At 52.3% G+C, this 13,976-nt stretch overlaps 1 protein-coding gene across 1 annotated transcript; it reads left to right on the top strand.

Moving 5' to 3' along the window:
* The first annotated feature begins 1,827 nt into the window (after positions 1-1,827).
* On the top strand, positions 1,828-10,715 carry HECTD3 (HECT domain E3 ubiquitin protein ligase 3). The gene is made up of 21 exons (XM_060021240.1): positions 1,828-2,610; positions 2,766-2,926; positions 3,166-3,258; positions 3,338-3,473; positions 3,758-3,873; positions 3,958-4,071; positions 4,216-4,298; positions 4,741-4,906; positions 5,134-5,215; positions 5,851-6,033; positions 6,186-6,238; positions 6,419-6,483; positions 6,643-6,746; positions 7,015-7,134; positions 7,227-7,316; positions 8,320-8,526; positions 8,771-8,900; positions 8,984-9,058; positions 9,186-9,267; positions 9,411-9,482; positions 9,658-10,715. The coding sequence occupies exons 1-21, from the start codon at positions 2,242-2,244 to the stop codon at positions 9,740-9,742; spliced, it is 2,586 nt and encodes an 861-aa protein (XP_059877223.1). The 5' UTR covers positions 1,828-2,241; the 3' UTR covers positions 9,743-10,715.
* Positions 10,716-13,976: the final 3,261 nt, after the last annotated feature.

The following is a 13,976-nucleotide window of genomic DNA, read 5'->3' as shown; positions in this document are numbered from 1 at the left end:
GGCTCCCGGGCTGCCCCGGCTGCTGCCCGTAGGACCCCCAGGTCTCTTCACCGTAAAGTCCTCTGTAGCGACGCAACAACAAACACCTCCCACAAAAGAACTTCGCTGTAACTATACTTCACGTGGGTGAGAAATTTGCTCTCCTCTGACGGCCTGGGAAACGCGGAAGACTCGTCCCAGGTCTCACTTTCACTCCCACTCTTAACGATTTTAACAATTTTATGCCTGGCCCAACCAGGCATATGGTGAATTATGGAACCAAGTTGTACAGGGAACTGAAATAATTAAATATTTATATTACCTAGAAAGAGGCGGGCACTACAATAGGTGCAGCGATTACAGTGGAGAACAAGACATTTCCTTCCTTTAAGGAGCTACAGACATGCGGATACAGAGAAGTCAGCAATCACAATAGTAAATGTTTTTTGTTTTGTTTTGTTTTGTTTTTTGCGGTACGCGGGCCTCTCACTGTTGCGGCCTCTCCCGTTGCGGAGCACAGGCTCCGGACGCGCAGACTCAGCGTCCCTGGCTCACGGGCCCAGCCGCTCCGCGGCATGTGGGATCTTCCCAGACCAGGGCACGAACCCATGTCCCCTGCAGCGGCAGGCAACTCTCAACCACTGCGCCACCAGGGAAGCCCTCAATAGTAAATGCTTTAAAGGGAAAGAGCTAGAAGCAAGTAGCAAGGGCTCCATTTAACTGGGGAAAGCAGTGGGGTATTCCAAGCAGAGGGAACGGCATGTGTAAAGAGCAGACGAAAAAGAGCAAATGGCTTAATGGGAAACAAGAGCAAGCTGGTGGAATTAAAGATGCTGGAGCTGTCTACAGAGTCCAGGTCATGCAGGCCTTTGTTAAGCGCATTTGTTCACTTTATCTTGTAGTAGTGTAATAGCATACAAATAGCTTGGAGAGAAGGGAAAAGAGGCACTGTGTTCCCAACTTATTAAGGAGAAATAAATGGAAAACTGTCATAATTACATGGGATCATTTCTTTCTTTCTTGATAACTTCAATTATTTGAAAACTATATCAAAACAAACTTTCCACCCAAGTGTCCATCAACGAACAGATAAACAAAATGTAGTGTGTGTGTGTGTGTGTGTGTGTGTATATACACAATGGAATATTACTCAGCCATAAAAATAAATTATTGTGATACATGCTACAACATCGTTGTAACATGCTAAGTTAAATAAGACAGACACAAAAGGACAAATACTGTGTGGTTCCACTTATATGAAATATCTATAATAGGCAAATTCAGAGGCAGAAAGTAGAGTAGAGTTTACCAGGGACTGGGGAGTGGGGGCAATGAGGAGTCATTGCTTAAATGGTACAGAGTTTCTTGTTTGGGGTGATGAAAAGTATTGGAAATAGATAATTATACATTTAAAAAACGGTTAAGATTGCAAATTTTGTTATATATATTTTCCACTATTTTTTTAAATTAATGTAATATATCAAAAACCAGTGAGTCGTACACTTTAAATAGGTGAATTATAAGATGTGAGTTATATCTCAGTAAACTTTTAAAAGAAACGGGGCGGGACCAAGTTGCCTTTTCCTCCATGATTATACTTCACCAGCAGCTTCTGTCCATGTTTTTTTGCCTCCTCCCTAACCACATCGGCCTTTCCTCTCGTTTGGTTCAGAATTACTGGGAGAAACTGGATAATGATCACCAGTGTCCTGGGATTAGGAGTAACCACCAGGATCAAGCCTAAATGACTCAAGACTCCTGTCAGCAGCCGAGCTGGGGAGGGGGTTATTTTCCGAAACGTTTTAGTCACACTGCCCCTAGGATGGGGAGCCTGAGAGGATATCTAACAGATTTTTAAAGATTCTTCTGGTTGTAGTGTGACTCACTGGGGGCACGGAGGCAAAACAGAAATAGCTGTTGCAACTTTCCGGGCCAGATAGGATGGATGGTGGCTTGAATGGGGTAGTAGCAGTGGGGATTAAATGGTAGATGTAATGGGGTTTGGAGTGGGTAGATTGATCAGGTAGAAACTACTACTGAACTTGGGTCTGGTTGGCTGAGCGGGAGGCACAGAAACTGATAACAGGATTAAGTATTCGAGTACACAGGACAATACGGCGGGAACGTGAGGGGCGTTTAGTCCAGAACTTACGGCGAAGGCTGGCCGAAGGCGGGGCTGAAGGTGATGGGAAGCTTAGTCAGCCTTCCCGGCAGAAGCTCCTGGGGCCGGATCGCCCCTAGGCTTCTCTGGGCCACTAAGCTATGGCGGGCCCGGGCCCGGGCGCGGCGCTAGAGTCCCCGCGGCAGCTGCTGGGCCGCGTGCGCTTCCTGGCGGAGGCAGCGAAGAGCCTCCGCGCTGGACGGCCGTTGCCGGCGGCGCTAGCTTTCGTGCCGCGCGAGGTGCTCTACAAGCTTTACAAGGACCCGGCGGGACCGTCGCGCGTGCTGTTGCCAGTGTGGGAGGCGGAGGGCCCGGGGCTGCGTGTGGGAGCCACGGGCCCGGCCACCTGTACCGGCTCCGGGCCCCTCCGCGCCGCCCGCGACAGCATCGAGCTCCGGCGCGGCGCCTGCGTGCGCACCACGGGCGAGGAGCTGTGCAACGGCCACGGGCTCTGGGTGAAGCTGACCAAGGTGCAAAAGACCCGGGACCAGGGAAGCCCTTGGCTGGTCCCCTCCCCTCCCCCATATTGAGCTGACATAGCGTTCAGTGCCCTTTGCCTTGGGCTGGGCTGGGCTTGCCGCCGGCAGTTCCCTGACGGCTGTCCCTGTCTGTCGCGTCCCGGCAGGAGCAGCTGGCGGAACACCTGGGCGACTGCGGGCTGGACGAAGGCTGGCTGCTGGTGTGCCGCCCGGCGGAAGGCGGGGCCCGGCTCGTACCCATCGACACTCCAGACCACCTCCAACGGCAGCAGCAGCTCTTTGGAGTGGACTACCGCCCGGTGCTCAGGTCCTGCACTGGGAGGGGCAGGACTTGCTGTCATACTGCTGTGCCCTAGTGTAGCAAAGTCCGGGTGGTGGGATCTGGAGCGGAGGCAGGGTTTACAGCAGAAAGGGGCGGGGCCTGAAGGGAGCTGGGGTGGGGCTTCTGGAGGCGCAGTTTAAGGAGCTAGAGCTCTGGAGAAGGCGCCAGGGTCTCCTGCTGCTCGCTGATGTCTCCACATCCCGTCCCCTATTCTGTGCGCACAGATGGGAACAGGTGGTGGACCTGACATACTCGCATCGCCTGGGATCAAGGCCTCAGCCGGCCGAGGCATACACAGAAGCTGTACAAAGGCTACTGTGAGTGAGCTGGGATGGGATGGGGAGGAAGGAGCTCCAGATCTGGGCCCGACCTAATTAGGGACTTGGGGTTGCTTAGCTATGTGCCCCCGACGTGGACCTACGAGTGCGACGAGGACCTGATCCACTTCTTGTACGACCACCTGGGCAAGGAGGATGAGAACCTGGGTAGCGTGAAGCAGTATGTGGAGAGCATAGACGTTTCCTCCTACACGGTGGGTGCTGGGACTCCTCCCGCCCCAAGCAAGATGTAGTCACATCTTGCTAGATCCAGAACTCTCACCTCTAGGCCAGGGCCAAATCTGAATCCCCACAGGCCATACTCAGTCCAACCCCCCATCTTGGAAGTCATGTAGGAACCCCTAGACACCTCCACCCATACCAGATGTGCTTCTAATCCAGCTCCACTGTACTTTCTCTCGTGCTCCCTGGCCTAAAGCACACCCCCAGTGCAGGGAGTGGGGGTAAACACTGATTCCACCTCTCTGCCCCTCCCCAGGAGGAGTTCAATGTGTCCTGCCTGACAGACAGCAATGCGGACACCTACTGGGAGAGCGATGGGTCCCAGTGCCAGCACTGGGTACGGCTTACCATGAAAAAGGGCACCATTGTGAAGTGAGTGGGCTCTGAGTAGGACAGGGTGGGTGAGCCACATGCCTGTGAGTGTAAAAGACCCATGTGCACCCTCTTAACCCACAGGAAGCTACTACTCACGGTGGATACCACAGATGACAACTTTATGCCTAAGCGGGTGGTGATCTATGGGGGTGAAGGGGACAACCTGAAGAAGCTGAGTGATGTGAGCATTGACGAGTGAGTGAACTGGCCTGGGGTGGGAGGTGGGACATGATCCAAGTAGTAGGATCTGGCCCACGTTGGAAGCAAAAGTTCAAGCGAGACCCCCAGCAATCCCTGAAGCCAAGGGGTCTCCAAAGTGCCTCACGTTCATCCTCTCAGGACCCTGATCGGGGATGTCTGTGTCCTGGAGGACATGACCGTCCACCTCCCAGTCATCGAGATCCGCATCGTCGAGTGCCGAGGTGGGGCTTAAGGCCCTAAGGAGGGAAAGGGAGCCCAGTGTGTAGATGGGGGTTAGCTGGCAGTGAGTGTGGAGAGAAAGCAATGGGCTTGGAGTTGAGGTAAAGGTGATAGCTGAACTAACTAGGATCTGAAGCTTTGGGGCCCAAGCCGGTTGGAAGGTGCTGGGTAAGAGGGCTGCCTTAAAGCCATAGAAGTGCTTGGGCTCACCTGGAAGAGGAACGGAGTTGGGACCCTCAGGCATCCCCAAACTATAGTGGTGGACACAGGAACTAGCAAAGAATATAATAATCAGAATCAGGTTATAGGAGGGGATCCCAAAGGTCCCAAGTTTCTAGGGGCTAGGGGTAACAAAAGGCTGAGCATTAAGGAGTCTTCCTCAGGTCTGAGGGCCAAAAAGGCAGCAGGTGCAGTAAGTGATCTCACTCTAACTCCTTCCTCCAGATGATGGGATTGACGTTCGTCTTCGAGGGGTCAAGATCAAGTCTTCTAGACAGCGGGAACTAGGGCTGAATGCAGACCTGTTCCAGCCCACCAGTCTGGTGCGATATCCACGCCTGGAAGGCACTGATCCGGAAGTGCTATACCGCAGAGCTGTTCTCCTGCAGAGGTGGCTGTGGCCCTGGGCCAGTCAGGCCCTTCCTTGTCCCCCGTCCTGAGCCTTGTATGTCTGTGTGGAAGAGGCCCCCAAGGTCTTATACTGTAAGCTGTTCCACTTCAAGAGGCAGAGCAGTCCCTGGGCCTTGCCTTCTCCTGTCCCTGTGAGTTGGGGAGTGAGGGGGTTTCGCATCCATACCAAACTCTTCAGCTGCAGTTATCTTTACTCACCCACACCAGATTCATAAAGATCCTAGACAGCGTCCTGCACCACCTGGTACCTGCCTGGGACCACACGCTGGGCACCTTCAGTGAGATTAAGGTGAGCCTGACACATGCAGTGCTGGTCTTGGCATTGGGCACCCCCTTTCTGCTCAGGCAGTTGTTCACTCTTCATCAGAGAGTTCTTAGACTTACTCTAGGCCTGGGCTTTTGCTGGGCTCTGGGAACATAGGAAGAAAGCCAGACACAAATAGTGAAAATTTCGTGTTTGGGGTGCTGTTCCCCAGAGAGCATGTGAAACATACAGAGCTCGGGGAGGAGAGATAACAGCATGGACAGGGCAGGTGGCATAAAAGGTGGACACTGGGAGTTACCAGCAGCTCAAAATGACATGAGAGAAGCCTGCCCGTAGATGTGAGTATGACATGGGGATGAGGCTGGGAGAACGTGGATAGGAAGCAGGCCCTGGTAGCAGACGGCCCTGGGGCCAGACTTTGTTCCTGGTCAGTGGAGCCACTGGAAAGGTTTTATGTAAGGAAATGACAAAGTTGGATTTTTTGTTTTAGAAAGCTCTCCCTGGTGGCCGGACTAAGGGAGAGACTGGAGGCAAGGACCAGGGATGGACTAGGCTTGAACTGGAACCATGGGATTAGGTCCAGGAATAGAGAAAGGTTCCAGGGCCTGGACAGAGGCTGACTGCCTGCTGGTCCTGGTCTGGCCACCTCTCCTCCCCAGCAAGTGAAGCAGTTCCTGCTGCTGTCACGCCAGCGGCCAGGCCTGGTGGCCCAGTGCCTGCGTGACTCAGAGAGCAGCAAGCCCAGCTTCATGCCACGCCTATACATCAACCGGCGCCTCGCCATGGAACACCGCGCCTGCCCCTTAAAGGACCCTGCCTGCAAGAATGCTGTCTTCACCCAGGTTTGGACCACCTGGGGTCAGACTGAGGGAGGGTCAGTAAGGGGCCTAGGGGGCTGGGCCAACAGGGACCTGAGCAAGGTCTTTGGGCAAGAGTGGGGCCAGGTCTTGACACAGACTTTCCCACAACTCCCTCCCCTTTCCCCTGCCCCCAGGTTTATGAAGGCCTCAAGCCCTCTGACAAGTATGAAAAGCCCCTGGACTACAGGTATGGCATGGGGGCGAGGGACCTGCTCAGGGTATACATGTACACGCGTATACCCACGCACTGCCTCTGGTCCTCTCACCATTACCCCTCTGTAGCCCCTACTCCTGGGTGGACTCTGGGCAGGTGCATCATTCTGAGCCTTGGCCCAGTGTGGTGACAGAGACCCACTCCTATTTACAGGTGGCCCATGCGCTATGACCAGTGGTGGGAGTGTAAATTCATTGCAGAAGGCATCATTGACCAAGGTGAGGCCCTAAGGGATGATAACAAGGGTCCAGCCCTACTTCGAGTGGTAGAGGCTTCTGAGATCACCAGCTAACCAGATAGGGGACTTGCTTATTACCCCATTATGGGGGCTGAGGCTCTTGTGTGCCCCAGCTGAGGGCGTCTATCTGTCATTTCAGGAGGTGGTTTCCGGGATAGCCTGGCAGACATGTCAGAAGAACTGTGCCCTAGCTCGGCGGACACCCCTGTGCCTCTGCCCTTCTTTGTCCGAACGGCCAACCAGGTAATCTCCCATCCCTATCTCCCAAATAGTTTCTGCTCTTCTGTCTCTGCGAACCTCCCAGGTACCGGGCTAAGCTAGAGAGGGGGCAGAGGAGAGACTGAGTTGCCTGGGGCAGCCTCTGGACAGGCAGGGAAGGAGGAGCCATTGTATATTCAGAGGGATCATTCAGGGCCCCCAGTGGAAGGTGTTCAGGGAAGTCCCTGAGTCATCTGGGGCAACAAAGTAGGGTCCATCCCATGCCGTGCTGACAGCTCTGTCTCGGGGACAGGGCAATGGCACGGGTGAGGCCCGGGATATGTATGTGCCCAACCCCTCCTGCCGAGACTTTGCCAAGTACGAGTGGATCGGACAGCTGATGGGGGCTGCCCTTCGGGGTAAGGAGTTCCTGGTGAGTAGCCTATTCTGCACCCCACCAGATTAATCCTGGCCGGCCAAACCTGGGCAGCTCAGGGTGAGAAGACAGTAGTATTTGTCTCACAGGTCCTGGCTCTGCCTGGTTTCGTGTGGAAACAGCTCTCTGGTGAGGAGGTGAGCTGGAGCAAGGATTTCCCAGCTGTGGACTCTGTGCTGGTGAGTTAGGGCCTAGAACCAGTGTTTCCTCTGCCCAGCCCCCAAGGTTGCTGCTCCCCAGGGCTGTCCTGAACCTTCTCCTACCACATACATGCTCCCTCTCCAATCCCATGTACTCCAGTAGCTTCAACTACTGTCACTATTCTGGTGACCCCTACTTCCTTATCTCTAGCCCCAACCTCTCTCCTAAGCCTGGGGCTATATATGCATTTACCTGCTGGACATCTGTCCCAACAAGGCACCTCGGGATCAACACACTCTTCATCCTCTCCCCAGTCTACTGCCCTCTAGGGCTCCCTGTCTCACAGTGGCACCACCACCCACCCCTCCCCATGCCAAGCCCTTTCAGGGTCCTTCTGCACTCCTCCTTCTCGCTCACCTCCCACATTCTGTCACATCTGCCTCTGGAATCTGTCCACTTCCTCCATCTCACTACTTTCCCTCTAGTTCAGCCACTTTCATTTCTGACCCAACCACTGACTGCAAAAATTGTCAGTGTCCCTGTCTCCATTCTTACCCATCTGATCTCCAGCATCCAGAGTAATTCATTTCACTCTCCCTGTTTAAACCCTTCAGTAAATCCACTCTGGGCTTAGGATAAAATGCAGAGTCTGGAAAGGCCTTACATGACCCCTGTATCTCTGGACACCTGGTTCATGATCAGGCTCCAGCCAGACAGATTCCTAAGGCCTTTTGCTCTTTCCACCTTTTTCCAAGATGTTCTCTCTCCTGACTTCCTGGTGGCCCAGCCAATTCCCAGCCATCATTTGGGTCTCAGCTTAGCTGCCACTTCCTCCAGGACACCTTCCTGATCTCCAAGCCCGGTTAGGCATCGTCTTGATGCTTTCACAGCCCTTGTACTAACCCCCTCACTGCCCTCATTGCCTGCGTGAGGACTGCCTTGCCTGGCTGCCTCTCCTGCTTCCCTGTGAGCTTCTTGAGGAAAAACAAGGACTGTCTCTACAATGAAAAGATGACCTTCCTGCCTCTCTTCAACCCCCAGGTAAAGCTCCTGGAAGTGATGGAAGGAATGGACAAGGAGACATTTGAGTTCAAATTTGGAAAGGAGCTAACGTTCACCACTGTGCTGAGTGACCAGCAGGTGGTGGAGCTGATCCCTGGGGGTGCAGGCATCGTGGTGGGATTTGAGGACCGTTCCCGTTTCATCCAACTGGTGCAGAAGGCACGGCTAGAGGAGAGCAAGGAGCAGGTACTACCCAGAGGCCAGTGGAACAGAGAGCTTTGGGCTCGTTATAGCCAGAGCCCAGCCTGATAGGCCACCAGAACCCAGTCCCAAGAATTCCGGCCCCCACCATCCCTCTGCCCCACATCCCTGCTGATCAGTGAAGTACAGAGACACATTGTCTCCATGAGTGGAGGCCAAGGGTCCCCACCACACACTGAGCTGGGAGTTGTGCCCTCTTCCCCAGCCAGGCCCTTTCCCTCCTCCGCAGGTGTCAGCCATGCAAGCAGGTCTGCTGAAGGTGGTGCCACAGGCTGTGCTGGACTTGCTAACGTGGCAAGAGTTGGAGAAGAAGGTGTGCGGGGACCCAGAGGTCACTGTGGATGCTCTGCGCAAGCTCAGTGAGTGTGGGGCAGGGCAGCGCAGTCCCGGGGTGGGGCTTAAGGACCTAAGAATTAATTCCATCTGGTTTTGTCCCCACCAGCCCGGTTTGAGGACTTCGAGCCATCTGACACACGGGTGCAGTATTTCTGGGAGGCACTGAACAACTTCACCAACGGTCAGTGGAAAGGGCAGAGTAATGTCTGGGTTCGGACTCCACTCCTGGGATACAGAGACAGGGCGGAAGCTGAAGAACTTCTTCCACCACCAGCACACGGGCACTGATTTCCTTCTCCTCCATCTAGAGGACCGGAGCCGCTTCCTGCGCTTTGTCACAGGCCGCAGCCGTCTGCCAGCTCGGATCTACATCTACCCGGACAAGCTGGGGTGAGTGCGGATGGGGAGGGGAGGTCCAGTCGAAAGAGGCTGTGGCTGGCCTTCTGCCCTGCCCCACAAACATATTCACGTGTCAGACCCCTGCCCTGTGCCCCTGCAATTGTTTCTGATCTTTGGTCCCTCCACGCCCCCAGCTATGAGACCACAGATGCGCTGCCTGAGTCTTCCACCTGCTCCAGCACCCTCTTCCTACCGCACTATGCCAGGTGGGTTTCCTAGGTTCCAGCCTGGGGAGTGGGGGGCGGGGGTGCGGGGGAAGGGTGGCATCCTAGGGTGGAGGAGGGCTTCAGGTACTGGGTGCAAAAATTGGAGCCACAAAGCCCCTGGTTGTGAAGGAGGGACCTCTACGCCTGGCGCTGATCAGCTCCCTGCCCCCTGCAGTGCCAAGGTGTGTGAGGAGAAGCTCCGCTACGCTGCATACAACTGTGTGGCCATCGACACCGACATGAGCCCTTGGGAGGAGTGAGTCGGCGCCAGGGGGCAGCCGCGGGCCGGCAGGACTGCTCCTGCGCAGGTCCCACTCGCCTCGCCCAGGAAGCCAGCGCACTCCGCCCTTGCGTGCGGTTGGAGTGGAGCAGTGGGTTGACACTGGTGGCCCAGCCCCGCAGACCCTCAAGCCCTACACGTGCTCGGGTTGCTCCCAGCATTATTTCGCATCTGTGAGAGGAATCTTCCACAAGCCCAGCAAAAGCTGCCAGGCCTGAGCTACTTGAAGGGGGCCTTCTAGCTCCCCACCCTGTGGACTTCGCTTCAGGTTCCAGCTCATTTTTTTCTCTCCTTGTTCTTCTCTGGTTTCAGCCTGGACTCAAAGCTAAAAACTCAGGGGGAGAGGGGAGGATGGAGGCTCCTCCCCAAACAAGGCTCCAGGGATGGATAGGGAATGATGGCCATCCTCCTTGGTCACCTGAACCAAGGATGAAGAAACTGCTGAACACCCTCTCCCTCACATATTGGTCTTTTCCTCCTCTCCCTCCAACCCCAAGGTGTGAGTTCTGACTTTCTTTCTCCAACTAAGTCTCAACTGACAAAGTGCCACCACCATCCCTGGCTCAGAACATACATGTATCCAAGATTCAACATTAAACATACATGTATCCAACATTAAACATACATGTATTCAACATTAAACATACATGTATTCAACATTAAATCTATACTACCACTGCCACCCCGTATTCATCACTTCTGCATCACCTCCAGCCTGACTCCCTGTCTGCTGTCTTACTCCCAGGACTTTGCACAGGCTAAGGCCAGTTATGTCCTCTCTGAAATCTTCAATAGCTCCTCTTTACTCAACTCTAAAATAAAGCCTAGACTTTAAACCTCCACCTAGGCTTTATGCACGTCCCTGCCCCAGCCCTCCCTCCCTTAAGGGCCTCCACGACACTCCATCAAAGAAGCTCTCGTACGTGGGAAGGTTGAATAAATGGATGAATTCATTCCTTCAGAGTGCGTTTATTGGGCTCCCGAGGGATGTTAAAGAAGACCGTTCCAGGACTTCAGGGTCCTGCTGGGAGCAAAGGAGATGTGTGTCAACGTGGGAGTGGTGGGGCTTCTCAATGGCAGAGACGAAATCTGGAGCTAAGCAGGGAAATAAGGCGTCCTCTGCCCAGAAGGGGGAAAGAAAGCTGGACAGGCATCTTCCGGGATGGGTGTGGTGATTCAGAGGATGGGAGTCCACCACCTTCAGTAACCAGGTGGGCAGAAGAATATGACCTCCTAGAGGACAGAGCCTTGCAATGGCTGAGAGACACCCGAATCAGGATGTGACGTAAGAGGAGGCAGCGGCACTGCCACCCACCCCCCCCACCCCGTCTCCAGGTACCACACAGCTAAGGTGCAGTCTAGAAGAGCATCCGTGCGTGTAGAGTACCCCCGAGAAGTCGTGCTCTCCCATCGCTTCTCCACGCCGTCCTCTAGGGCGCGCCCTGACACTGCCCTGGTGGAAAACTCGGCCTTGGTTTTGAGCGCCTCCCCTGGGGCTGTGCGCACCCCGAAGACTGCCTCCCCGTAATTCGGAGTCTGACTCTCCAGATGAGCCTCGCCGTCAGCACTCGCCTTACGGCTCCCCGACCGCTGCGCCTTGGGTGGTCCACAGGAGACGTGCCCCCTCCTCCGGCAGCCCCTTTCCGCCCAGGGAGCTGGAGGCGCAAGAGCCCCAGAGGCCGCGACTCCCCCGCAGCTCGGCTTTCCCGCCAAACTCCCGCCGACTTGTCCCGCCCGGTGGGCGCGCCTTCCCCCTTCTCTCCTCTTCAGGGAAGGGCGTGGCCAGCACGCGCCTGCAGGAGGTAGTCCGTTTCTGTCTGGTACCGGCCACATGAGTCTTTGGTCTCTCTTTTATTTTGTAGCTTGCTCTTCATTCATTCATTCATTCATTCATTCATTCAGTGACTGCATGGAACAGCTGTGTCAGGCACCACACTAGGTGCAATGGATAAAACGGTGGCTCAACAGATAATTTTGGCCCTCTTGGGATTTAACCTTTAATGGAAAAGACATATATTAAACAGATAATGGCATAAACAACATTTAATAACATTTACGTAAGCGCTCCAAAGGAGAAATGAAAGGTTTCATGAAAAGAACAGGATGATTCTAACCAAAGTGGCTCAGAGAAATGCTAAATCCTTAGGGAGAATAACGGTACAAAGGCCAGCTGAGAAGCATGTTAACTGGAGTGTGAAGGGAAGAAAGAAATAAGACTCCAGCCTTGGAGACTCTTTGAGGGTTTTGCATTGAGCAGCCATGAGAGGGTTAAGCAAGGGAGTGACATGATTAGATTTGCCTTTGGCAGCTGCGTAAAGAATGAGTTGACAGGGAGAGAAACTGGAGGCAAGGAGGAATCCAAGCAGGAAATAATGGTCCCTGGAACAAGGCGGATACTCATTTTAACCATTATTTTTATTGGCTGCATTGTATTACATTGTAAGGAATTTCATAACTTTTATTCATTTAAAACCCTCTACAGATGGACATTAAGGTTGTTTACAAATTTTCATATTGAAAATTACAAATGTTATATTAAACATCCTCATGCAGGTACTTCCCTGGTGGAGCAGTGGTTAAGAATCCACCTGCCAATGCAAGGGACATGGGTTTGAGCCCTGGTCCAGGAAGATCCCACATGCCACGGAGCAACTAAGCCCATGCGCCACAACTACTGAGCCTGTGCTCTAGAGCCTGCGAACCACAACTACTGAGCCCACAAGCCACAACTACTGAAGCCCATGCGCCTAGAGCCCATGCTCCACAACAAGAGAAGCCACCTCAATGAGAAGCCCACACACCGCAACTAGAGAAAGGCCGTGCATAGCAATGAAGACCCAACGCAGCCATAAATAAATAAATAAATGAACTAAAAAAAAAAAATCCTCATGCATTTATCCTTGCCTACCTATTTATTTTCTTAGACTAAGTTCCTAAAATCACTTCATCAATCTGCCATATTGCCCTCTAGGAAGGATGTAACAGTTTTCACTCCCTTTATTATCTATTTCCTAAACTCTTACCAACCTTGGGCATTTAGTTTAATGTGCAGAAAAATTATATGATTTTTATTTTAATTTGCATTGCTTTGGTTATTTACTATATTGAACAATTGTTTTTCTTCTTCATGAACTGCTCTTTATGTATTTTTGTCCATTTTTCTATTGTTTTCATTATTCTTTTCTTATTGATTTATAATCATCTTTGCATAGTACTAATATAAGCACAGCAAAGCACTGTGCTAGATGCTATATGTTATCTTGTTTTATCTTCTCAGCAACTCTGTGAAGTAAGTACTATTATTATGCCCATTTCCAGATGAGAAACCTAGAGCAAAGATTAATTAGTAAATTGCTCAGGGTCACGTAAGTAGTAAATGATGAAGCTACAATTTGGATTGTTGTCTGCCAGCTCCAAAGCCCGCTGACATGTTAACTAAGGCACTATGCCCTGTATATTAACCCCCTTGTTGTGTCAGGTGTTATAAATATGTTTTTCCAGTCTGTACTTTGCCATTTAATTTCATATATGTTCTTTCCTAATATACAAAATTTTAAATTTTTATGAATTAAAATTCTTTTTCTTTATGGAAGAAACCATATATTGGATACACACCACAGGAAGGCAATAGAGTATACTAGTTAGGAGCACATTCTCTAGAGTTAGCTTGCCTATATTCATATCCTGGCTTAACCACATGTTGACCATGGGCAGTAGACAACAGCCACAGGTTTTCCAAATCCTTTGCCAGTTTCCTCAGCTTCCTTTTTTTTTTTTAACAGTAATTTAAAAAAAATATTTATTTATTTAGGCTGCACCGGGTCTTAGTTGTGGCACGCAGGATCTTCGTTGTGGCACGCACACTTCTCACTGTGGCATGCAAACTCTTAGTTGTGGCATGCATGCGGGATCTAGTTCCCTGACCAGGGATCAAACCCAGGCCCCCTGCATTGGGAGCGCAGAGTCTTACCCATTGGACCACGAGGGAAGTCCCTCAGCTTCCTTTTGTGAAGTACCTGTCCTTTACCATTGCTTTGAAATGCTGCGTTTTCACGTGCTTATCATCATTGTATGCTAAATTTTAATATATAAGAAATCTTTGTTTTGCACAGTAGTGCCAGGCTGTAAAAATGATCCTGCACTTTGAAACCGCGCAAAGAGATCTTAATAATCAAGTGGGGGGAGAGGCTTCCCTGATGGCGCAGTGGTTAAGA

Source organism: Delphinus delphis, chromosome 1 (assembly GCF_949987515.2).
Source record: "Delphinus delphis chromosome 1, mDelDel1.2, whole genome shotgun sequence".
NCBI lineage: Eukaryota > Metazoa > Chordata > Mammalia > Artiodactyla > Delphinidae > Delphinus > Delphinus delphis.
Note: the sequence above shows the minus strand (reverse complement) of the source record. Positions and strands in the feature narration are given on the sequence as shown.